At 40.6% G+C, this 27,342-nt stretch overlaps 1 protein-coding gene across 7 annotated transcripts in view; it reads right to left on the bottom strand.

Annotated features, from left to right (window-relative positions):
- The window catches only part of AIG1 (androgen induced 1), a 269,768-nt gene that overhangs the window by 131,069 nt on the left and 111,357 nt on the right, over positions 1-27,342 (bottom strand). For 5 of the 7 annotated variants that reach the window (XM_045161929.1, XM_045161930.1, XM_045161925.1 and 2 more), the window contains exon 3: positions 25,473-25,574. The exons of 1 other annotated variant lie outside the window; for it this stretch is intronic. In XM_045161929.1, coding sequence (XP_045017864.1) covers positions 25,473-25,574 — 102 coding nt within the window. Of the gene's footprint in view, positions 1-18,697; positions 19,835-25,472; positions 25,575-27,342 lie in introns of those variants that run through there. One more of the 7 variants, XM_045161931.1, reaches the window with a different exon arrangement.

The following is a 27,342-nucleotide window of genomic DNA, read 5'->3' on the forward strand; positions in this document are numbered from 1 at the left end:
TGATGTCCTAGTTACTGAGTCAACAGCACACAGGTGGCCCAGAAACCACACACACATTCATCACAGCTACTGTCAGAATCTCTGAGATATGTGGTGAAACTTGCTAAGAGGCTGCAAACTATTGTGTTTCGCGATAATGATCTTTCCAGAAATAAAGGGGATTACACATTAATAAAGCAATGAAACTATGCAGGTAACCATGACAATGGCTACAAATTCAATAACATTTTATACTCCTGGAAAGTTTTTTTTCTTTTTTCTTTTATTGCCAGAAAGATTAGGGAAATTATGAGAAAGAACTGAAAAGCATTTATGTCTCATCTGAACTATCGGACCTCCAAGGATGTCACACATACTCAGCCCATTCTAACGTCAACTTCACAGCAGCAACCTGAAATGCCCATCCCGGTTCATGACTACACATTTATCTTGAGAAATGGACAAAGCAAGGAGTCTCAAGTTCAATGTCTTCAAATGACATTGGTCAGCAAACTATTTCTCCAATTCAAGCCCCATTGTATCTATTTTTTAAAATACATTTCTCATTTTGAATTCTCACTGAAACAAATGGCTTATCTCTAGGTGCATGTCTACAGAAATTTCTGAAGATTCTTAAATATCTGAGTCAAATTTCAGAATATTTTAAAGAAAGACATATAATCTAAATCATTCATGCTTCCAATTAATCAAATTAAGTTTTTGTTTTTCTGGTTTCTGATGTGTTGACAACTGAAACATCACAAATGGGAAGGATTAAACTTTCTCTTCCCCACCTCTCAAGAAGTGCACAAAACTAGAAAATTCTTTTCATCAAAGGTTCTCATATTCTCCTATGATTCATTCTTATTATGTATATACTGGTGTATATATTTTGTACACCTTATTCATCCTTATTATGTATATACAAGGTGGTGCTAGTGATCAAGAACCTGCTTGCCAATTCAGGAGACGTAAGAGACGTGGGTTCGATCCCTGGGTTGGGAAGATCCCCTAGAGGAGGAAATGGCTTCCCGCACCAGTATTCTTCCCTGGAGAATCCCATGGACAGAGGAACCTGGCAGGCGTCCATAGGGTCGCCAAGAGTTGGACATGACTGAAGCGACTTAGCACGTATGTATAGATGAACACTGAGATCAATATAGGAAAAATGCTCTGGATGACAATACATTAAGTGGTAGACAAAGACACCAAAGGCCATCATCCTCTAGCCGGGAAAACTGACCTGCAGTGGGGTCAGAAATAGCACCTCTTTCACCTGGAGGAAGTGGAGGCTCACAAGAAGGTGAGGCCAGGAATGGAAAAATTATCTACTCAAATGTTGATCTGCCCTTATTTCTGGCTCAAGAGAAGGACAAAGCGATCCAGCTTCCCTCACCTAAAGAAATGCTACATGGATAAAAAATTTTTATTGCTTTTTGCATTTCAGGCAGGCTACTCTTATCTCCATCCTTTGATCCCTTGTGATCATTTTGCCACTGTGTGGTTGCTGTCCTTGTCTGATGAGACCTCCATGTGGCCCAGGATGCTGTCTACCTATCATCTCCAGAAGTGCCCAGCAACATCCTGGAAGTGCTTTCCTCTCTTGGTTCTTCATCTCCACCTTCTCCCAGAACTATCCCTCCACCTCTGTGACAGTGCCTTCTCAGTTTTTCCCCAGTGTAGTGTGGGCATTGGCCAAAGCTCCACTCTCTCTTCTTACCTCCTAAATGCAGGCTGTCCCTATCAATTCTTCTTCCTCAACCCCAAAGAAGGAAGTAACTCTGACTCCACTTTCCCCCTGAAATCCTTCAGCCACTCCCCAAAGCCATTAGAATCAAGTTTGCTCCCCTAGGCCAGGACACCTCGTGTTTCTGCCTTGGCCCTGGGAGAACCCCACTGCACCTTTTCTGCAGTCAGATTACTCTGCATGTATCAACATAAGGTGGCATATCCTGCCTCCGCTGTTCCTCTAGCTCAGACACCCTTCCTTTCTGTTCTCACCTTTCCCATGTGTAAACCAAATCATTTTCTTAATGCAAAACTTTGCCCTGCTTCTTGTTTCCTAAGAGATAAAACCAAAACTAGTGTTTGGTATAGAGGCTTTGCCCACATCCGAGTCCCTGCTTATTTCTCTAACCAAAGCTCCAGTTATGCCCATATTTTTGATATCACTTTCAGACACATCCAATTACTTCGAGTTCCTGAAGCTCAGTGTGAAAGGAAATTTTCCCCAAATCACTGCATCTACTTCCAATGTCAGCTCCTGAAAAGTGGTCCCTGGATCTCTTTCATTCTCTATCCTTTCTTGGAGCTTTAGTTTTTTTCCCATGATTGGCTGCATTCTTTCTCAAGAAGAACAAAATCAGTGCCCAGGACAGTCCCAAGCAACAGCGTGTTGAGCAAATACACACGAATGGGTTCATCTCTGACTCCTCCTCATTCCCTGAGGAAGCCCCAATAACCCTGCCTCTCCCTCTTTCCTCTTTCTTTGTCCTTCTGCTATGAAGCTCCACAGAGGTCCCTGAGGACCTGAGCTGCTGCTCCGGGGGCAAGAATGACCTCAAGAGTCTTGAGGTCACTACCCAGAAGGTAAAGAGATCAAGCAAAGCACACATTCAGTTTCTCCAGAGACCCTGAGGTTACAGCAGACTGGGGGCCCACAGAAAAGCAAGGACCAGCCCAGAAGGCTACAGAAGACCTTAAGGTTTCTGTCCTACATTAAACTATATAACTTGAAGCTATCCAAATAAGTAAGTGGATTAAAGAAATTTCTAAGATCAGCATCCCATCAAGTTATGAGAAGAGAATGTCTCATATATAAAAACAGCCATGTGCATGTGACTTCTTTCTCCCCAAGGTTAACAGAGTATGGGATGGGTGGTAAGAATAATTCTCTTCTAAATCACTTACATTTCTTCCCGGCCTTCTACATTTGACTAATCATGCGAGCATGCTAAGTCACTTCTGTCATATCTGACTCTTTGCAGCCCTATGGACTGTAGCCTGCCAGGCTCGTCTGTCCATGGGATTCTCCAGGCAAGAATACTGGAGTGGGTTGCAATGCCCTCCTCCAGGGGATCTTTCCAACCCAGGGATCAAACCTGTATCTCTTCAGTCTACCTGCATCAGCAGGTGGGCTCTTTAATACTAGCACTGCCTGGGAAGCCCCTGACTGATCATATCTGAAGCAATTTATTGATATTTCTCTTGTATAATCCTTTCTCCTTCCCCATTCTTTTCTCCCATCTCTTGCTGAATTATCAGGAGAAAGGTTATTTCCCTGTTACCCATTTAAATTCTCTAGTCCTCAGTTTCTCCTTCTATAAAATGGGAATAATGATAAGGTTGGGAGGATTGAGTAGACAATATCTATAAAGTGCTTAGCACAGTAGGAGTGGGATGAACGCTGGCTGTGATCATTGTCCTTTATATTCCATTTATGAGTGACAAACACAAGACAATGCAAGAGACAAGTCTCGATTAAGACAAAGGAAAGTAGTAAGTCTTATGGTAAAGTTAACATATATGGCCAGAGCCATCAACTTCTTCAATCTCTTTAAAATAGCCAGAGCTGTCCTTAGGAATTGCTATGATCAGTTAACAATGAATCAATGCTTATTTCTCACTCCTAAGTGCAAGGCCCTATTCCAAGTCATGTAGAGGATACCAAAAAAAAAAAAAAAGGCACTGAGGAATTCCAGAAGTCATAACAATTTCTTTTTTTGTGTTTCTCAAAAGGACAAGGCAGCTTGCAATGAAACACTCAGGGTAGTGGAAATCCACACGCAATAAAGAATGAGACAAAAATACAGTAGGAAAAGAGAGAAAACCATCCTGGAAGCCACAGGTGAGCTGGCTATGGCGTGAGAAGACAAAGTGTGGCATCAGAAAAGCGGAAATGGCTCACATTAATGAAAAACACCAGGACAGACAGCACTGTTTCCACTATTAAATTCTAGGAGGGAGATTATTGCATGGATACCTATATAAAAAATACTGAGTTGAACAATAGGAAACATCTCCAGAGTCATTTTGCAGAACAGGCAGCCGAGACTGACATAAAGCGCCTGCAGTCAGACACCCTTGGTTTGCATCCAGGCTCAGCTGCAGCGTGTCCTACCCTCTTTGACACATTAGCTTCTGTGAATCTCAGAGATGGTGATAATGATCCCTGCCCTTCAGGGTCACTCTAGATGAGACAGTGTCAGTAAGTGGCTAGTCCATGGCAAGTATATGACAAAGATTTCTGTCCCCCGCCCCCTATACAGGTATACCCTATATGAGTCATCATTCCTTATAAATATGTACAGACTTCAAAGCTCATATATAATTCTTCATAAAAACAGGTGAATCAAAAGTCATCTGTTTGAAAAATTATTTGTCTCTCCTAATAGATTACAAGCTCCACAATAAAAGAGGTACTTGCGGTTTCTTCTTCTGGTACCAGTGGTAAGTATTTAAGCACACACCAGTATGTGGTCCACTAGTATCTGCTGCTTCCCTGATAGCTTAACTTCCCCGGTGGCTTAAACGGTAAAGTGTCTGCCTGCAATGAAGGATACCTGGGTTCAATCCCTGGGTCAGAAAGATCTCCTGGAGAAGGAGATGGCAACCCACTTCAGTACTCGTGCCTGGAAAATCCCATGGGCTGAGGAGCCTGGTATGCTACAGTCCATGGGGTCGCAAAGAGTCGGACATGACTGAGTGACTTCACTTTTCCCTTTCTGATAGCTTAGTTGGTAAAGAATCCACCTGCAATGCAGGAGACCCCAGATATATTCCTGGGTCAGGAATATCCCCTGGCGAAGGGATAGGCTACCCACTCTAGTATTCTTGGGCTTCCTTTGTGGCTCAGCTGGTAAAGAATCCACCTGCAATGTGGGAGACCTGGGTTCGATCCCCAGGTTGGGAAGATCCCCTGGAGAAGGGAAAGGCTACCCACTCCAGTATTCTGGCCTGGAGAATTCCATGGACTGTATGGTCCATTGGGTCACAAAGAGTCAGACACGACTGAGCGACTTTCACTTTCAATATTTGCTGCAGGAAGGAAAGAAGGCATTTTTAGTGAGAACTTACTAATAAGGTCTAAACGTGTTGGTTTTTGGTGGCGTATGCGTGGCTGCAGAGACCATCAAGAGAGAATGATTTCTGCTCCTTTGTCTGTGACTCTCAAATATCCATGTTAAATGTTCTGAACATGCTCCTGCTGCTCCAGCTAAACCTGTTTTCCCTCTAGCATCAATCAACATTCAAATGAAAAGCGAAGGCAATTGATTTCATTGCTTTTAAGTTCTGTAGCTGTACACGTTTCCAACAGTACAGCTGTCTATTTATTACTGGGAGTGCACAATCAGTTTTCAAACAGAACGAGGAGAGTTTATGAGCTAGCTACAAAAATGAATTACTACTTATAGAACAAAATCTTCATGTGAAAATATGTTCCCAGTTCCAAATGACTAGCTCATGAATAAACTTCTGAAACCCAAACCCAATTGTACTTCAGGTGGTCTGATAGACACAATGAAAGTTTCACCTGTATAATGCCATGAAGTTAAAAAAACATAATCTAAAGTAATTTGTACCTTTCCTTCCTTTTCTCCTCCCTCCCTCCATCCCTTCCTTTCTCTTTCCATGTTTCCCAAACACATCTCTACAAAAATTCCCATATTCCAAGCTGCATTGGCAGAAGCTCCAAAAAAAGTGTCAAGACAGCGTGACTCACCTCATTGTAATTCTCCTTGTAGGATTTATGGAAAAGGAGTGAAATCCAAGAGAATAAAATAAAACTTTAAAAAAAATCCCACTGACAAGTAAAAATCCATTTTGTAGGAAATAGAGTTATATAAAAGATTTATATTTTGTTTCATAAAATTCAAAGGAAACTAATATCCCCCGTTAACTGCCATCTCTAATTAGTTACAGACCATTTAACTCCATAAATATTTTCAAGGATTAATGATAATTGACATGTATTATGCTTTTAATCTTTTAAGTAACATTAATATTGGTTCATTTTTCTTAGAGTCTTGGGGTGGTGCCAACCGAGGCACCTTGTGACCAATCCATAATGGTTAAGTTGATTCAGTTATGCATGTTTACCCAGGTTTGTCTCTTTGCCATACCCTCTACTCAGCTTAGCTCCAGTCATCATCACGGTGATGTGGTGATGTTTGGCTTCATGTTCTTCCATCAACCACTTTCATCAAGCCCCCCAAAAGCCTAGAGACCCATGGATTCAAGGGTTCTCAAACTTGGCTGTACCTCAGAACCATGTGCTGTCGCTGCTGCTAAGTCGCTTCAGTCGTGTCCGACTCTGTGCGACCCCATAGACGGCAGCCCACCAGGCTTCCCCGTCCCTGGGATTCTCCAGGCAAGAACACTGGAGTGGGTTGCCATTTTCTTGTCCAATGCGTGAAAGTGAAAAGTGAAAGTGAAGTTGCTCAGTCATGTCTGACTCTTCGCGACCCCATGGACTTCAGCCTACCCAGGCTCCTCTGTCCATGGGATTTTCCAGGCAAGAGTACTGGAATGGGGTGCCATTGTCTTCTCCCAGAACCATGTGAGGTGCATCAAAAAAAAAAAAAAAAATTACAGATGGTGCACGCGTCCCACTGCAGACTGAATCAATCAGCAATGACTGGTTGGTCTCTGAGCCTGAGATCTGAGCCAACCTGGTTGACCAACTTTAATGCAATTTTGATGACATGGAAAGAAGGAAGCATTATTCAGACCTCTATACATGGAGCAGTTTCTAAAGGGGAAGAGGAATTCTCAGTGGGGATCTGTAATGGTTAATTATGGGTCAACTTGACTGGATCATGGGGTGTTCAGGTATTTAGTTAAACATTCGTCTGTGTCTAGAGGATATTTCTGGATGAAATTAACACCAGAAGGCTGAGTAAAACAGATTGCCCTCCCCAGTGGGGGTGGGCCTCATCCAAATCCACTGAAGGCCCAAACGGCCTGGCAGGCTGCAGTCCGTGGGGTCGCAAAGAGGTGGGTGCAACTGAGCATGCGCACATACACAGAATCAAAGGCTGAATAGGGGGAAATCTGTGCCTCTGCCCACCTGTCTTCTGGCTGGGACCTTGGTCTTCTCCTGCCTTTGGACTCAGACTTGGACTAGAACCTACACCATCTGCTTTTCGGGTTCTCAGGCCTCTGGATTTGGACTGAAATTATTAATAAATGACTGGCTCTCCTGGGTTTCCAGCTTGGTGACCTCAGATCTTGGGACTCCTCACCCTCCAAAGTTATGTGAGCCAATTCCTTATTACATTGTTGTTATTTTAGTTGCCAAGTTGTGTCCGACTCTTTTGCGACCCCATGGATTGTAGCCCACCAGGCTCATCTGTCCATAGGATTTTCCAGGTAAGAATACTGGAATGGGTTGCCATTTCCTTCTCCAGGGGGTCCTTCCAACCCAGAGATTGAACCTACGTCTCCTGCATTGTAGGTGGATTCTTTACCACTGAGCTACAGAGAAGTCCTCCTTATTACATACATACATCCCATTGATTCTGTGTCTCTGAAGAACCCTGACCAACACAGGATCATAGTTCTTTCCACTGTGTATCCTAGTATAAATATACATGAAGGTACACCAAAAATATTTGAGAGAAATTTTGCAATGAGCACAAAGTGTTCATTTTTTTTCTTTGTGCAATGAACACAAAGAGGACAAAGTGCCATCACGTTAGAATAAAGGTTATGAAAGTCCCTACCTTTGGAGAAAATGCCCCTGTTCAACTGAAGGGAGCTATGAGAGAATGCAGAATAAATCAATACATTTTTGATAAGAAAATGCATTATATTCTATTCACATACACATAAGTAATCTCATTTGATGCTAAAAAAATAGGATGGTGAGATTGTGAATATAGCTTAAAGGTGAAGGTATTGTCTGACTATATAGAATAATGATAAGCTCCTACTTCCTCAGATCTAAAATGTTTACTGAAAAGATAAATGAAAAATATTATCAGGAGGAGAACAGCAGAGCTACGTGCTGAATTCAGCAAGACAAAAAGGACACAAGATTTCTTAGGGGTCAAAGGCTCTTTGGCCTTGACCTTCTCTTTTTAATTCTGGCTCTCTGTCCCTGTGGTCTGCAATCTATGATGCTGAATGCCAGAAGTCACAGTGTTCCTTACATTTGATGCTCCCTGCTGCACTTCCCTCTCCTTTTATCATTCCTCCTTCAGTCCTTTATTCATTTTTGTCATCCCTACTTTATGTAAGAAGTTGAGAGATGTTTTAGGAAGCACATTAAAAATCAGTCATGTTAATATGAGACAGCATAGGGGTTAGGGCTATTGGAAAATAATGTTCTTTATTTTAAAACTTTTAAAAGTGAAAAAAAAAAGTGTAGTAGCTGCAATTTAAAGCAAACTATCCTAAATACAGACAGATAAAGAAAACAGGATAAGATAATGGAATCTTTCTAAGTTTCCTATGCCAGAACTTTTCAAGCAAACTTTCCAAATACAGGCAACTGGGGAGAAAAAAAAAATTCACAAGCAAATAATTTAGCATATGACACTAAGCAAAATCTAATGAAAAATCACCAAACATGATTTCAATATAAACTGAAATCATGCAAAAACTGTTTTGCAAATATATTTCTGGTTTTAACATTAGTTGGATATGTTGCAACTGTTATATTTTATAATTTACTTTTAGCTCAGTTGCATGGCTTACTTATGTAACTGTACAAAATGATGAGTCTGGAAGGTTTGAGCTTATAAGGAAAAAATGCCTTCATTTTAGTGATTCCAGTTTACACTTGCAGAAATATCAAATTACTTATTGAAAAATCCCAGATGAAGTAAGAAGGAATGTTCTGGGAAGTTGCTGTTGACAGTATGTTGCCCTGATCTTATAGATGTATGTTTCCCAGGATTACTTAGTGAGGATTAGCAGCATTTTAAAAATGAGACTGGCCAGAGGTTTTTTACAGTTTCCTTAGAGCATTCTAAAGGAGTTGAATTGATAGTCTTTTCTTCTTTTTTCTTTTTTTTTCATAGAAGTGTAGAATCTGATTTTGCATAGAAGTCTGAGAGCTAGCTTCAGAGAAGTCATGAAGAATTAAGAGAATTAATTAACAATGCATTAAGAGAAATGACTTGCTTCCCAATGCCCTTCCAATAGCCCATCTTGACTGCCCTGCCTTTTGACTGTCATAACTGTTCCTTGCTGAAGTGAGGTCACAAGAGGAGAAGCTGAAGGGGACCTTTCCAAGTTGTACCAATACAGCAGCTTGATCACCGACTTCCAAATAAGGTGAAAGCACAGCTTCATTATCCAGATCTGAAATGTCAGCCAACTGCACCAGCATGAGAAGCGCCATCTAGAGACACTGGGCACTAAGATAAACAGATCATTCAGTAAAATGCAAGCCATATAGTAACAACTGATGTCAGCATCAAGGAACATTTTCAAACAACTACAACAGATTACTATATGGATGTGTACTGAGATCAGAGAAACGCTCCCTGCCTGGAGTCTAAATCCCAATGAAATGAAATCCTATCAACTGGGCAGTTTTCAAGCACACAGTTACTTCTTCCTACTGTCTTTTCTCTATCCACCACCTGCGTCTTCACCCTTGTTTGCAGGTTACCCTCCATTTTAAGCTCCCATCTCCCCACTTACAGTTGGACCTTTTGAGCATCTCCTTTTCTTCAGCAAGTGTTTGAAAGGGGAAAAAAAAAAAAACACCTAAGAGAAACAATAGTGGGAAGCTGATTCTCAACATTACCTAATTTTTCCAACCTGTTACAAACTGCAACTAATAAAATCAAGAGGGAGTATTATTCCTTAAACACTCATGGTAAACCAATACCAAATGAAAAGGCCAGGTTTTGACAATGCGGTGAAGACTGCATTGGCAATGGCTGGTGAAATGGGCACTCCTTGGAGGCCCATATTTCACTAACTTGGCAAAACTTCGTTTCAAGGTCATTTCCAAATGCTTGTCTTGTGCAGAGCAGCATGCGTGGAGCTACACTAGCGTGGCACCAGGTCAATCCATTAGTCATTGCTGGAGTGAGCCTTCTGTGGAGAGGCAGCCTGCTTCACAGTCAGATGGGCTTCAGAAGGGCATGCCAAGAAAACTTTAAGATTTGAAATGTTACAGAAAAGAAGGTCGCAGCATCTTTTAATTGCCTACTATCTGTGCAGACGGTGGCTTTTCATATTTTTATGCAAAGATTACACATTACCCAGTGTGAAAACCGGGTTAAAAAATGTGGTAAGTGAGTCTGTGCATATGTCTTCAATTGAGTACAGTGCTGAGTGCCAAACTTTGACCAAGCTGATCAGACTGGAGTTCTGTGTGAGAGCCTAAAGTGGTGGAATCTAGTTGCTATAGCTGCAAATTAAACAAATAAATGAGACACCGTGGAATGCAGCAAAATAGCTGTGGTCTGATGAGTTCATATTTGCCATATGTGTGAATATTAGCAGTCACATTCTGAGTTTCAGCAAAGTTCTTTTCAAGAAGTGCAACAGAGGGCACATGCTTTAAAGAAAGAAGACCTGAAGTCTATGTCCAAAGATAAATATTTTACATTTTGTAGGAGCTATTAAGACAAATCATTAACTTTTTAGGTTAGGAGTATATACAAATTCTGTGTTGCTATAAATACAAGATTTCCACCCAGGCACTTTCCCTGGAAGCTTTAGATAGAGCTTGACACTAACTTGTTACTTAGTATTTGATAATGAATTAAAATCATTAGCTAAAGAATATTTTCATTTTAATATTTTATCTTATCCCATCCTATTTTATTTTTTAATTGGAGTATAATTGCTTTACAATGTTATGTTAGCTTCTGCTGTACAACAAGGTGAATCAGCTAAATGTATACATATGTCCCCTCCCTTTTGAGCCTTCCTCCCATTCCGCCGGACTTTCCTTGTGGCTCACCCATCAAGAATCTGCCTGCAATGCAGGAGACCCAGGTTCGATCCCTGTATCAGGAAGATATCCTGGAGAAGGGAATGGCTACTCCCTCTACACGCCCCCCATCCTTCCCCTCAAGGTCATCAGAGAGCAGCAAGCTGAGCCCCCTGTGTTATACGGAACTTCCTACCAGCCGTCTATTTCACACATGGCAGTGTATATATGTCAATGCTGCTCTCTCAATCTGTCCCACCCTTTCCTTCCCCCACTATGTCCACAAGTCTGTTCTCTACTTCTGCATCTCTTTTCTTGCCCTGAAAACAGGTTCACCATTTTTCTAGATTCCATATATATGCATTAATAAAGAATATCTTTCCGACTTACTTCACTCTGTATGATAGGCTCTAGATTCATTCACATCACTACAAATGACCAAATTTTGTTCCTCTTCATGGCCGAGTAATATTCCATTACATATATGTACCACACCTTCTTTATCCTCCATCCTATTTTAGAGGACTTGCATTTGTTTGGCCTACTGTGTGGTAGGCACTGGGGCGCTTTTCTTCCATGGCTACCATCTTATGAATTCCCACAATAAGTTAAACATTCCCTACTAGTGGAACTCAGCAGAGAAATATAGGCAGACTGTTGAGCAGAGAATTCTATTCTCACTAGCCTCTTAAATGATGTACACCACACTGTAGCAACACTTTACAGACAAAGGTCTGCATAGTCAAAGCTGTGTTTTTTCCAGTAGCTGTGTATGGATGTGAGAGTTGAACCATAGAGAAGGCTGAGTGCTGAAGAGCTGATGCTTTCAAACTGTGGTATTGGAGAAGACGCTTGAGAGTCCCTTTTACTGCAAGGTCAAACCAGTCAATCCTAAAGGAAATCAACTCTGAATACTCACTGGAAGGACTGATGCTAAGCTGAAGCTCCAATACTTTGGCCACCTGATGCAAAGAGCCAACTCATTGGAAAGACCCTGATTCTGGGAAAGACTGAGGGCAGGAGGAGAAGGGAGTGACAGAGGATGAGATGGTTAGATGGCATCACCGAATCAATCACTGACATTTCAACAGACATTTTGAGTCAGTGATGCCATCCAGCCATCTCACATCAGGTAGCAAAACTATTGGAGCTTCAGCTTCAGCATCAGTCCTTCCAATGAATATTAAGAGTTGATAAAAGGAATTGATAAAAGGAATGCTGATAAAAGGAACTTATAAAGATTGATAAAAGGCATGTTTATCCATCTTTTCACCCCACGTATATAGATAGGGGCAATGTGAACAGCAGCACTTGGGCATAGAAGATAACTGGATCCATTACCAGGTCACATGAATTAATGTATTTGATAAGGATGAAAAAGTTTGCATTAAAAGGAAACATTTCCAGCAATCAGGGCTAATCTTTGCACTTGGGTTAAAACATACTTTAATTGGATCATTAATTACAAGCTTCTTTTCTGAATATGGATATGGCAGAACAATGGGGGAAAAAATCACTCTTGCTCAGATGAAAAGGAAAATAATTTAAAATGCCAGATATGTTTACCAGTGTCTTGATGAAATATGTTTGTGAGTTATAATGACAATGGATGTTGAAAGGCATCTCTTTAACTTGTTGTTGACGCTCCACGGGGAGAGGTTCTGGGGCCAGGAAGTGCCATGGGGTCGGGCAGCTCAGCATTCTACCCCCAGCTAGTCCACTCACCAGTGGTTAGCTTGGACAAGTGGACACCATTTTCAGTAACAGTTACTGAGGCCTGCTCTTTCGTTCTGCCACAGGTATGGCAGTTTCATTTAAATACCTGTCTTGACCTTAGGAAATCAACCATCCTCTCCAAGCACAGTTACAATGTGGCTACAATTTACTGCTCTGGCAAATCAATTGCATTGTTACTGACTTTACTCAGTGTTGTCTCCAAGGCAGCTTCAATGCAATGGCACAAACTTAGGTACTGCAACTCAGAACAAAGATTCCATCATTTTTATTAACTCCCAGTATGTCCGTTCAATGATCCTCAAGTTCTTAGCCCTGTAGCCTCCCCTATCCTATAGTCACACTGCATTTAACAATAATAACTTTAAATCTTAGCTTAACCACAGAGCAGTCAGGTAAGAATGATGTGGAAGTTTTAGTGTAGAGTATACAGTGAAACTGGGCTTCCCTGGTGGCTCAGTGGAAAAGAACCCGCCTGCCGATGCAGGTTTGATCCCTGGGTCGGGAAGATCCCCTGGAAGAGGAAATGGCGACCTACTCCAGTTCCTGCCTGGGAAATCCCATGGACAGAGGAGCCTGGCAGGTTACAATCCATGGGGCTGCAAAATGGTGGGACATGACTTAGGGACCACACAACAACAACAGCAGTGAGACTGCCAAAAAAGTTAACGGAAGCGTGGACAACACTAACAAACAAGGACTCATAAGAAGCACTTGCCAACTCATATAAAATTGTCAAAACAAATGTTGACACGTGGAAGCCTGGTCAGGGAAGACAGTGTGATAAAGGGCTTGTGTACCTCAATAAACGTTAGTTACCGAGTGTGCCCTTCACTTCAGAGCTTATGCTCGATTTTGGAGGAAAGGATGAAATTTAAAAGTTGCTGTCCTTTTTGGCCTCGTAGCTCATTGGAGGAGTAAGCAAGTGAGTGAGCAGTAATCACACAACGTGATGACAGAAACCGCAGGTGTAGGAACAAGTGTTACGTGCAGTCAGAAGACCCACTCGGACGCCGGGGAGCCTCTGCACCACTTGACTCCTAGGTGATGTCTGAGAAGGAAATGTATAAAGGGGGCTGCAGAACCTCAGTTCTTCTAGAAAATTAACAATATGGAGAGAGGTGTGGGGAGGAGACAGTGGGGAGGCAGAGAGATGAACTGAGCTCGATGCCTCAGTTCAGTGATTTGATGATGACGCCCTGATCGAAAGAAGGATGGTGGAGGTGAGAAGGCTGGAGCAGATAGGCAGCTACTTTGGAGGTACGGATGACACAGCTTGCCAACCTAGTGTGGTGGGTGTGGTAGAAAGAGGAATTTTAGATTCATCTGGCCATTGTTGGGAAGGCAACGCAAGATGCATTACAAGATTTAGAGGAGGGGTTACATGAGGTTGTTTCAACATATTTATATGGTGTAACATATTAATATGTTTTTCTCAAGGTCCTCACGTCAAATGCAGAGTGTCATTCCCAATGAGAAGTTGGACCAGGAAGTACAGACTTGGGAACAATCCATGTAGGGCACAGACTGAAGTCATGAGGGACAGTGACATCCTCATGAAAGGGAACATAAAGAGAACAGGCAGGACTGGTGTTTCGAATTGAATAATGGATGAAGGGACTGGGCAGATCGGTACTTAAAAAGAACTGAGTACCTTATGAGAGTTTTTCCTAAGCTGAAGACCCCAGGGTCTTGGTCCACTGTTAAAGTTTCATCACCAGAGATGCTCAAGCAGAGCCTGACTCTGCCAGGATATTGTTCAAGTGATTTAAATATCACATGCAGTATGGACCAGATGATCTTTACAGTCACTTCCCAAGTCTAAGATTCTGGAATTCTGTGCCTCTGTGATAGAAAATGCAGCTTTTTTCCACTTCACTTTCTTTGGCAGCCATCACTGATGCTTGCTGAGGTTGGAGCTTCAATTAAAAGGGAACTGGAAAGGATATAGGGATGGACTTCTGCCAAGGAGTTAAGTCTGTGGCTAATGAATGATCTGTCTGTGGTAGTGAAGAAGGAAGCCAGTTCCTAGGACAATACCTTTCTGCCTGTCTCCACCCCTCCCCCAACTATGAAGCGCTAAGGGCAAATGAATGGGAAACACATGAATGAAGTTTACTTTGAAATATCTATGGATTTAAGGATTAGGGGTAAAAACACTTGAGTAAACCACACGTTGGGTTTTGCTGACCCCAAAATATCTGAATATAATTTATAGACCTTTTGATAAACTCACACTACTGCTGGGCCTGCTCATCTATTAAATGTTGCAAGGAAAAGAGTAAGGTGCAAGCCAAGTAATATTAGCCTTGAATTCTACCCTTGCATGGAAAATCAGTTCTACAAAGGAATTTGTGATGGCAGGAAGTTGCTTTAAAAAGCATTGTCTGACTATTACCCTAGAGAAAAAATGACCAGTACCCAGATAAAATAATCAATATACTGAAGAGCTTTTCAATACATTTGATCCAAGCTATTATTTATCTGGCCTATAGCTCTTAAATGTTCCAAAGACCCCTGATGCGTTCTTCAGACATCAATTCTGGCTATTTCAGGCAGGAAGAACAATATATGTACAACCAACAAGACCCTAGGGGGACAGCAGGCCATGCACATAAGATTTGGCTGCAGTGAAAATGAATTTGAAAAGTGAAGTGAAATACAAGTTAGGAATAAAGTAAATGGTTTGGAATCACACTCTCTGTCAACAATTATGGAAGGGAAAAGAAAAAGAGTGGGATAAAAGAGAACAAGAGAAAACATGGACATAGAATATTGATAAAATTGATTCATTTATGCAACAAATCAGGCACTGTTCTAGGAGCCTGGGATAAATCAGTCCCTGAAACAAAGATCCCTGTCTTTATGGAAATTATATTCTAGCAGAGGGAGATAGACAATAAACCATAAATACAACAAATAACAAAACCATATAATATGTCAAGGACATTTAATGCCATGAGGGGAATAGACAGCAAGGTAAGGGGATTCCGGGGGGTTGGGCACGACTGCAATGCCTAATAGGCTGCTCAGAGTAAGTCTTACTGAGAAAGTGAGACCGAGCAGAGATTTGAGGGAGGTGAAGAAGTGAGTCAAGCACTTCTCCAAGGGAGAGCATTCTAAGACAAGAAGGGAGTCTGGTGTGTTCTATCTGTGTGAACAGAACAGAGGCCAGCTCAAACTACTAACATCTATTGATTCATCAGATGATTATTGGGTACCTACACTATGCCAACAGCTATGCCAGGTACTGCAGAGAGAAAAATTAATCCTGAAATTCAGAAGCTATGAAGGAGACATGGTATAAAAAACCATGTGATTTGGCCTTGCCATCGTGCCTTCTTTACCCTAGGGTATTTTTAACCCTCTTTCCCCTGGTCTTCCTCTCTCTCATCTCCTTACTCCATGGCCCCCCTTTCTGTAGCCATCTCTCTTCTCAGTCACAATGGCCCCTCCTTTCTTTTCTCTTCTCTCTATTCTGCCCCTTCCTCATCCTAGCCTCTGTCTCCTCCTTTCCACTTCTTTCTTGCTTATTTCAGGGTTTTTTTTTCTTTATCTTTGATTTTCTGTAGTTTAACAGTGATACTCCTAGGCATAGCTTTTTTGGCATTTATCCTGCTTAGTGTTCGCTGAGCTTCCTGGATTTGTGGTTTAAGGTCTGAATTTAATTTGAGGGAAATTCTCCGTCATAGTTCTTCTGTTTCTTTCTCTTTCTTCTCCTTTTGGTAATCCCATCATGCATCTGTTATACCTTTAGTCATTATCCCACAGTCCTTGGATATCTGTTTTTTCAGTCTTTGTTCTCTTTACTTTTTGGTTTCTGAGGATTCTATTGATACGTCTTCTAGGTCATAGGTTCTTTCCTCAGCTGTGTCTAGTCTACTAATAAGCCCATCAAAAGCATTCTTCATTTCTGTTACAGTGTTTTTATTGCTAGCACTTCTTCTTGGCTCTTTCTGAGGATTTTCATCTCTCAGTTTATACTGCACATCTGTTCTTGCATGATGCCTACTTTATCCATTAGAATCCTTAGCATATTAATCATAGTTGCTTATTTATTTTAAAATATTTATTCGGCTGTGCTAGGTTTTAGTTGTGGCACCTGGGATCTCCAAGCTTCATTGCAGCATACAGGATCTTTAGCTGGGCACGTGAACTCTTAGTTACAGCATGCGGGATGTAGTTCCCTGACTAGAGATTGAACCTGGGCCCCCTGCCTTTGGAGTGTAGAATTCACTGGATCACCGGGGAAGACCCATCATAGTTGTTCTAAATTCTCAGTCTGATAATCCCAATATCCTTACCATGTCTGGCTCTGATCCTTGCTCTGTCTCTTCTAATTGTGCTTGTTGTCTTTTGGTATGCCTTGTGATTTTTTTTTTTTTTTCCTGATAGGTGGACATGATGTACTGAATAAAAGGAACTGCTATTAAAGGCCTTTAGTAATATGGTGGTGAGGTGTCAGGGGAGGAGAAATGTTCTATAGCCATATGATTAGGACTATAGAACACTTCAATCTTTCAGTGAGACTGTGCTTCTGGATCATGAACTTCCCAAGTGTTTCTCAGGCTTCTCCCCTCCTTACCATAGGCAGGACAGAAAGGCTAGAGCCAGCTGGAGTTGGTTATGTCCCTCCTCTCAGGTCAGTTAGGTTCTGATGATACCCCAGCAGGTTGCTGCTGCTGCTGCTAAGTTGTTTCAGTCATGTCCAACTCTGCATGACCCCATAGACGGCAGCCCACCAGGCTCCCCCATCCCTGGGATTCTCCAGGCAAGAACACTGGAGTGGGTTGCCATTTCCTTCTCCAATGCATGAAAGTGAAAAGTGAAAGTGAAGTTGCTCAGTCATGTCTGACTCTTAGTGACCCCATGGACTGCAGCCTACCAGGCTCCTCCGTCCATGGGGTTTTCCAGGCAAGAATACTGGAGTGGTTGCCATTGCCTTCTCCAACCCCAGCAGGTTAGGCTCTGGCTAACTAGTTTCTCTTGAGGTCAGGCTTTGTCAAGAGTTGAGTGGTCCGGTGTCTCTCACAATAGTTCCTTTTCTTTTCCATCTGCTGGAAGCATGAAGGAATGTTTCTCTGAAATTTACTGTGGGAATCTGGTTGAGCTCCTGCAGGTACATCTCAAAATATTGTGGGAACCTCTCTATACCCAGGCCACCCTGGATTTTTTCACTCCCAGGTTATCCTCACTGAGCCTCCAGCAATCTATCAACTAGAGTTCAGGTTTCCCTCCCATGGTACTGGTTCCTATGGTGGTTTCCACTCAGGAGACTCTGCTCCAGTTTATTTGTTATTCTCTGTATCTGATGGTTGGTCTCTCTAACCTTGGGGCAGCAGCATGGTCTATGTTCTCCACTCTCACAGGGATCCAAGAAGAGTCGATGATTTCTCAATCTGTTCAGCTTTTTACTTGTTATGATTGAGTTGTAAATCCCAAGTTCCTCATACATGAAACCAGAAAAACCTCTGTCTCTCTACCTTACAAACTTGTTTAAATGTCTCAAATATCATTTAAAAGAATATATTCTTCTCAATTTACAATATTTCTGTTTGAAATGATAAATAATAAAAATAATGATAAAAGCTAAAATTAAATATCTTAAAATCCATTACTGATTTAAAGAGATGGAATAATCAAATCTTCAAGCCAAAATTTAGACTGACAACATCTGATACCCCAAGCCCAGTGGCCTGGCAGAACTAATGATCACAAATGAAATTCACAGTGGAAAAAGCTAAAATCAGTAACATTGGTTATGAAAAAAGCTTACACACAAAAACAGAATTTAGTAATTCTGTACCTTTCTTTGCTCTTTGGGGTCTTTGTTTTCTTTGGGAGGTCCACTGGGAGCCTTAGAAAGAGGTTCCCAAGAAATTTCTAACCTCTGCTTCAGTCTCACTTTTATTTTTGAAAATTTCCAGATATCTTCTAGTTACTTTAGAATATATTGGGAAAATTGAGAAAGGTCTGTTTTTTTATATGAAAAAGAAGGTATTCTTTCAATCAACAGCTTATTTTATGAAATATACAATGTCAGCGTGGCAGACTCTATGGGCAATGAAATGCATAATCCTTGTATCCCAGAAATGGAAAATTTCCATAAGCTTTATTATTTACCAAAAAGAAGAACATCAAATCTGAGTTTCTACAACACCAATGATCATCCAAGCAGTATTTAATGCCTTCTCTTCTGGGAAAGACAGATGTACAAGAACTTTAGTAATTACCAAATGTCAAAATAATATTGAACAGAATAAACATTTGCCTAAATTAAGGTTCTCTTGAGGATCAGTTACATATAACAAGAACAACTGACAAATCAAGCATGAGGAGAGGTGGGACTTATTTTCTGTCTCCTGATAAATTATATAGGGAATGAATAACTCCCGCTGTGATGATAAGAGCATCCAGGTCATGTCTGCTTAAAGATCTGTGGGATAATAATAATATCCTAAACTTTTGCAGTGCTTGACATTCTCAAAGCACTTTATAAACATTCATTAGGTCTTCCATAAGCTAGGAGACTGTCTTATTGTTGCTTTTTCCTATTATAGCATCTCTGAGAGTCTGCAATCTTTCTAGAGTTTAAATATTTATTTATTGCTTTTAATGTATATTTACTCCATTGACAATACTTTAAAATTATTCTCAGCAAAAGAGAAAGGTTCACGGTTCTACTTTTGCATCCAAGAAATAAGCCAGAATAACAACAGTGCTTCTCCTAGTGTAAGTGAATACAACCTATTGGGGATGCTCTGTTGGTCTGCGAAATCGTTTTCTTATTAATAAATACCTTCATCCACTTCAAACATGCCTTTCCCATTCTTTAAAATTGCACGTGTTTTTCTCGTCCGGTAACTACACAGTGCCTATCAGGGTACTTTGCATGTGGAAAGTTTTCAATAAATGCTAGCTGCTGCTGCTGCTGCTGCTAAGTCGCTTCAGTCATGTCCGACTCTGTGCGATCCCATAGACGGCCTCTCACCGGGCACCCCCGTCCCTGGGATTCTCCAGGCAAGAACCCTGGAGTGTGTTGTCATTTCCTTCTCCAATGCATGAAAGTGAAAAGTGAAAGTGAAGTCGCCCAGTCGAGTCTGACTCTATCGGCCTCCATATGTGGCAGCCATGAAGATCCTACCACAACATTACATTTTGGAAACTCTGATTCATTTGCTGATATCACTTCTGTTTTCTCTTTGTCTGATTATCAGTGGACTGAGAATAAAAGGTGATAGAAAGAAATAATTGTAAACTTGACATTCTTCTAAGTTTCAAAGGCAAATACACAAGCATCTTTTTTATCATCGACACTAAGTGAAGGTCTAATAGGCACTGTGCGCTGTTTGAATTGCTGGGAATACAAAGGGAAATAGGGTTGCAAGGACAGAAACATTTTTGATTTTGGATACTGAGCTGACTCTATTCAAAAGTGCCATATGTTATATGCTTGTATTTTTCATTGTAATAAGTTAAAATTCTTTGCGTGGTGTGCGTGTGTGTGTGCATATACTACTATTTAAATGGGCCTGGAGACAACCTAGTGTTTGCACAGCAAGGGTATATTACCCTTCCCGTCAGCCATTTTCTCTTCTCTTCTGCAAATAAATTCTAGGATTGCTGAGAGCAAATAGAAAGACAATGGAAAAAAAGAGAGAGAATATTTTCCTTTAGTTCTAATCATGTCTAACTTCTGGCAACTTCAGTGAAAATCAAAATTGAAACCCCTGTGAATTTCAGACCCTTGTAAGTGTTCTCTTATGCCTTCTTGAATGTTGTAAATTCAAGACTGACTTGATTCTCCTGAAATAGTGCCATGATAGACTTATACACTGCACCTCAGTTCTGTGGTACAGCACTCTGGATCCCTAGAAATGATGTTGAGATCCTTCAAACAATGAATTTCATTCTATATGTAAGAACACAGTACATTCTCTCTTGGAATTCTTATAACAACCTTAGCAGACAATAATAGCAAACAGGCCTGGAGGGCTGTAAGCCATTTGCAGAAATATGTGAAAGCTACAAATTAAACTTAGTAAGTATTAAACAAAATATATTCTATCCTCCAATGTTATTAGATATATTTTTGTAAAACAAAATTGAAAAATATGGTTGAGTAGTAAAATTTAATAATTACAAATATAAATATTCAGTATAATGCAAATACTCCCAGTTTTATTGTCTTGCTTTTATTTCAGCAAATTTGTGCATGTGCACTAAGTCACTTCAGTCGCGTCCAACTCTCTGTGACCCCATGGACTGTAGCCTGCCATCCTCTGTCCATAGGCGTCTCCAGGCAAGAATACTGGAGCGGGTTGCCATGCCCTTCTTTTTATAATGGAAATTCTCAAAAAAGTTGAGCTCTACTGACAGTATTAACAAAAACATCAATTAAAAATAGAATATAATTGTAACTAAAGTGTATATAATTTGAATGTTTTCATCAAAATATGAACATCAAATAAATGTAAAAATTGTAATGAATTATTTTCATATTTTTATAATTAGATATTCAAAAGTAGCTATTAAAATTAAAGACAAATACAAACTATAATTAATTAAATACAATTTAAACAAAGCTGAAATGCTGACTTAATTTTTTGATGTTTCATAAATTGTATTATACATTTTTATAATCATGAATTATTCATGATCCCAGTATTTAATGTTCATATTTTAATTGCCAGTCCAAAGAATCAGCATCATGTTTTATGTATGCTGTATTTAAAGTTTCATCTATATATATTTAGGGTAATATAAATTGTTTAATATTACAAAATAGGTAGAACCCACTGTAATGGCTTTTGGGGCCTTACTGTGACTTCACAGATGTCTGTCATAGTACCAGTAACAGTCACTATTAATATAATTTGGGTAGGTACCTGCTAAACTGTGAGGTACTTGTGGGCATGGGTGTGTCTTGCTCACACGGATAGCTCAGTGCCTGGTCTAATGCCTGAAGCACAGCAAGCCTGCAACACATGCTCACTAAAGAAAGGAAGTAACTAATCAAACACACAATACGTTCATGTCAACATTTTTTCACTTGTTGGAAAAATAGCCTGTGTGTGTGTGCTTGGTTGCTCAGCCATGTCCTACTCTCTGCAGCCCCATGGACTGTAGCCCACCAGGCTCCTCTGTCCATGGAATTTTCCAGGCATGAATACTGGAACAGGTTGCCATTTCCTCCTCCAGTGGATCTTTCCTACCCAGGGATCAGACGGGTGTCTCTTGCATCTCCTGCATTGGCAGGAGGATTCTTTACCACTATGCCACCTGGGAAGCCCTAACTCAAAATTATTCTAGTGACGAAGACACTATGGTACTATGACAGACATCTGTGAAGTCACAGTAAGGCCCCAAAAGCCATTACAGTGGGTTCTACCTATGAAAGGTCATAAAAGACTTTACAGAAGAGATAGAAAACAATCACTTGGCAAAAAATGCATGCCATTTCAGATTCACATTCAAGCATTTTGTTATTAAGTGACTAACTTCTCTAAAAAGCAGAGACATTACTTTGCCAACAAAGGTCCGTCTAGTCAAGGCTATGGTTTTTCCTGTGGTCATGTATGGATGTGAGAGTTGGACTGTGAAGAAAGCTGAGCACCGAAGAATTGATGCTTTTGAACTGTGGTGTTGGGGAAGACTCTTGAGAGTCCCTTGGACTGCAAGGAAATCCAACCAGTCCATCCTAAAGGAGATCAGTCCTGGGTGTTCATTGGAGGGACTGATATTGAAGCTGAAACTCCAATACTTTGGCCACTTGATGCAGACAGCTGACTCATGTGAAAAGACCCTGATGCTGGGAAAGATTGAGGGCAGGAGGAGAAGGGGATGACAGAGGATGAGATGGTTGGATGGCATCACCGACTCAATGGACATGGGTTTGGGTGGACTCTGGGAGTTGGTGATGGACAGGGAGGCCTGGCATGCAGCAGTTCATGGGGTTGCAAAGAGTCAGACATGAGTGAGCGACTGAACTGAACTGAACATCTCTGAATACAAAAGTATTTGTTATTTCTGGCAGTAATGACAGTTAAGCTTAAGAACTATGGTATTGGCTCTATCAATATATGCGATGTTTTTTACTGAGGTTTGTGGTTTGTATGTTCTTCTATAGAACAATCCACAGTTGCTGTCAAACTGTTCTATTCTCAGCTGGCTGATCTGCAAGCAAAGCATCGGTTTCAACCCATTCTGCAAAAATCTTCTGACCCAGTACATACTAAAGTTGCACATCCTAGAGTAGTGACTTCACTATTTAAATATATATCTGGTGAAACTTAAGCGCTGAAGTTTAGTTACTAGTTTGGTACCAGTGTTCATGTCTTCATTTGGAAAATTGTACTTGGTTGTAGAGATGTTAAAATTGGGAAACTCAGGTATATATAGCAAAGCTCTGTACCAGTTCTACAACTTTTCAGTAAATTTAAAATTAGTTCAAAATAAAAAGTAAAAAAAAAAAAAAAAAATTACAAAATATTCCTTAGCCACCAGATGTAACTTCTTTGTTAGCAATTCTTGAACCATGAATTGGAACAAGACAAAAAGCCAAGAAATGGTCATGACTTTTCTGAGACAAAATTCATTGAGAAGAAATCTACTGAGCTCATGTCAAGAGGATTTGACATGTTCATTAATTTATCTTTTCCCTATACTAAATATTTGTGTCACTCAAATCCTCCTTGCATTTCTAAGTAGTGTTTCCTCCAAGAGTCAGAATTTTAACTTGTTAAGGTGAGTCAAGGGAAAATTAGAAGTGTCCAGCTGAAGTTCTAATAACTGCATACATATTGAACAAACCATTCACTCCAAACATTAAGCAGCACCAGGATCTGCAAAGATTGTGATTTATTCTCTGGCTAGAAGGTAACACCATATAGTTTAGGGATGTAGACAACAGGCCAAATTGCCCAGGACTCTATTATACTTCCAAAGCCCTTCCTGTGTTGGAAACTTTCTAAGCTTCAGTTTCTTCTTCTGTAAAAGGGATAATTTCTTCTTCATAGAACCACTGTGGAGATTAAATTATATAGCCTGGCACACAGTAGGTTCTCAAAAAATAGTAGCTATTAATATTTACTGGCAAAGAATTGTGGGGACTGTACTGAATTAGTCGTCAATCTAATGAATATGTACTGGTCCTCCTATATGCCAGGTGGCTGGGCAAAGACTCAGGATTCAAAGGCTACCATTTTGCAGTAACCATATAACATATTTGTGGGGGATACAGACATGTACTATGGAGATATAAAAGTGCCAGGCAAGCACAGCTAATAGCAGAGTGAACTTGGCTTGTGAGAGTGGGCAAAGGCTCCATAAAGAAAACAGTATACACGCAACATGAGCAGGAGATTCCCAGTGAAGAATGGGAAGGGCATTGCAGGCAGAGGATTGCAAAGACTTGGGAGTTATGAGAGTATTTCCATATTTAAGAAAAGAGACATGTTAGAGAGAAGAAGAGTAACCATGTGAGGCTCTGGAGATGCTTACATTCAATTGACAAGAAGCTCAAACTGATTAATTTGTTTTTAACTAGACCTGAGGTGCCATGTTAATCCTTCTACAGTGGCTTGAATTGGACTCAAGGAAAATTCCAATTCTCTGAGATGTGCTACTTTTGAGAAGTTGATTTACAAAAGGTTTGATCAACGCTCGCTCCTCAGTACAATAATGTTTGTTTGTTACTACACACCACCTTTCTTAAAATATATCAAAACTGGGGGGGAAAGGGAAACACTTATTTTGAACCTCAGACACGTGATTTCCAGTTCTTCATTCCCCTATAATTTCTGCCATGGGTTGCCCTTTTCACTAGGAGCACCCAGGGACATATTCTAAAAACTGATGCAACCAAGAAATGTGAGCTTCTTAAGTTAATAAATGAAACAGCACTCAATTCCAGAGATGGATAGGGAAGACAACACAAAATTCCTCTGCAGAAAATATATCCTCAAATTTTGTCAAGTGATGTGCAAACTGCATGAAGTATTTTATTTGAAACTTGTGAAGGTAATATCAAGTCTAAAGCGTTCAAAACAATTAGACCGTGAAGAAGGAAAAGACGTCATAGCCATAGGCAAAAACCTGGGATGAACGGAACCCAACAAGACACCTCCAATGTCTGTAGCAGCCCTCCCAGGGAAAGTAACAGCCTACCACTCCTCCAGGGGGAAATTCTCCAAGTACATTAGCTACTTTCAACACAATCTCACTGATGCGATGTTGAGGAGGCATGGGCTTCCCTGATAGCTCAGTTGGTAAAGAATTGCCTGCAGTGTGGGTGACCCTGGTTTGATTCCTGTGTTAGGAAGATCCACTGGGGAAGGGATAGGCTACCCACTCCAGTATTCTTGGGCTTCCCTTGTAGCTCAGCTGGTAAAGAATCCATCTGCAATGTGGGAGACCTGGGTTCGAGCCCTGGGTTGGGAAGATCCCCTGGAGAAGGGAAAGGCTACCCACTCCAGTATCCTGGCCTGGAGAATTCCATGGACTATGGGGTATCCATAGTGGTGCAGGTGGGAATCAATCCTCCATCTCCAATAGCGGACAAGCCTTTGAATGGTACAGAAATTAAATCCGTCCTGGAATGAGCCAATTGTATTATAACTAACACAACTGACACCTCTCATAAACCATGGATTCAGTTTCTACAGTTTTAATAGTGACTCAGTGTCATGAGAAAACATTTTTAAAATTTACATTCAGTTTTCTTCTCTAACTACAGTCTCATTATCATTTCCATTTCACAGCTACTTAGCTAGATTTTATGGACAGCTTGAATTAGAAAACAGCTCTTTAGTAGATTTTTTTTTAAATAAAAAGAAATCATTTGTTTTTGTTCACTTACCATTCCGTGATTCAGCCACCCTGGGATAAAATTATCAAGCAATTTCGGGTAAATCATCTCTCTGTCATAGGCATAAATGATCCAGAACACCGCTACAACAAACTGGAAGGGAAAAGAAATCCTTTTATTTCAAAGGCACCAACTGTCCACAGCATACAATTGGTTGGTTTTCTATTGTTCAAAGAACCCAACAAAACTTTAATTTACAATGAAAGATAAAGCAGTAAGCCAGCTAATAACTGGAAAGATCATTCTAACTTCATCCCATTAGTGGTAACTGTTGGGGTTCTTCCTCTCTCCTTGATCTCCCAACTGTGTTCTCAGGCACAGGGCTGTTTGTGTGAGAGAGAGAGAGATAGTCTGCCTGTCATCTGGAACAGCTCCCTTCCAGGGCTAATTGTGTTGGTTTGATTCCCCTCAAGAGGGTTTAAAAGTTCATTGGTGGTTTTTTGGATCCCATTCCCCATTGTACAGAGTTAGAACACATTCAAGAAGCTGTAGTGTATTTTCCTTGAACCCATCATGTGGTTTAAATTAATCTTCACATTCTCGAGTTTCTATTTCACCACTAACAGCATTGAAATCACTGCTATAAAATGTCCTAAAGTCACATTTCCAGCAAATGTATTAATTTATATAGCTTAAAGCAGGGGCTTTAGTGGCACTGAGAAGCAGAGTGTACGGAGAGGAAAGGACGATTCCTAATTCTCTTGGAATAGCTCATAAATTCATCTTGATGCCAGTGGTTTATTTTGACCCATCAGCAACCTCATCATCAAAAGTGCACTCAATTGATTATTTTACCTTTCCTCAAACTAATGGTGAGAGAAGAAGCTCAGATAAAATAAAGAAACAAACAGCCCAAGGTCTTAACTTTCACCATAGAATTTTTTTTTAAGTGAATGGTTTTGTAAATAGTCTTTAAATGTAGCATAGAAAAGAGAATGAACCATCTCAGAGGGAGGTCTCAAAGTCTCTTCAGAGTTATGTCTCAAAATAATAAATACTACAGAATGATAAAATGCAGCATGAATATTAAGTAGGAACAATTTTATCTCATTTCTCATAAGGCATCCATGCCCTGACATTTTATTAATAATATCTATTTTATTGCCACTTTTTATAAAACTCCTGGTGTTTATAGCTCAAGGTTATAAACCAGAAGGGTTCCAAAGTTTATTTCCAAGTACGTCAGTTATCACATGGATAATCTTAGCTTGAAAAAGTTCACCCTTAAAATCCAGGATGTTATGAACATTTACTGTTTCATAAAACACACTGAATGATAATTACAATAGTAATTGTAGATAACACATGTAGTTTAATACTAGATTAGGGTCCCTAGTTATTTATCTTGCTTTTGGGGCAACTGTGCTTATTCAGTGGATAAATGCACAAAAAGAAAAAAGAAAAAAAAAACATGTATTATTAGCTTAATGCTAATTATCATCAGGAGCTTTCCAAGTACAACAAACAATTTTAGAATTATCCACAATTTGGGTTTGTTCACTCCACCAGTAACTTCATGTATACTGAATATCAGGGTTCCCTGTCCTCAGATCTGGGTGGGCGCCATGCTTTATAGCTTTGTTACTCAAAGCGTGGTCCCTGGATCAGCAGCACCCATGCCACCTGAGAGCTTTTTAGCAGAATGCCAGGTCCCAGCCTGATAGGTTTTGATCCTGGATTTTGATAAGATCCTGAGGTCATTCCTGTGCACATCAAAGTTTGAGATGTTCTGCTTTGCAAGGGTCTGCTCCAGCCACCTGGAACCTTCCTCTCTCCCCATGGAGTGAGGCAATCCCAGGTCCACATGGCTGGTCTACCCAGAGCCTACATGCCCCTCCTTTGCTAAACCACATCCTGGGAA

This window comes from Bubalus bubalis, chromosome 10 (assembly GCF_019923935.1).
Source record: "Bubalus bubalis isolate 160015118507 breed Murrah chromosome 10, NDDB_SH_1, whole genome shotgun sequence".
NCBI classification, from domain to species: domain Eukaryota; kingdom Metazoa; phylum Chordata; class Mammalia; order Artiodactyla; family Bovidae; genus Bubalus; species Bubalus bubalis.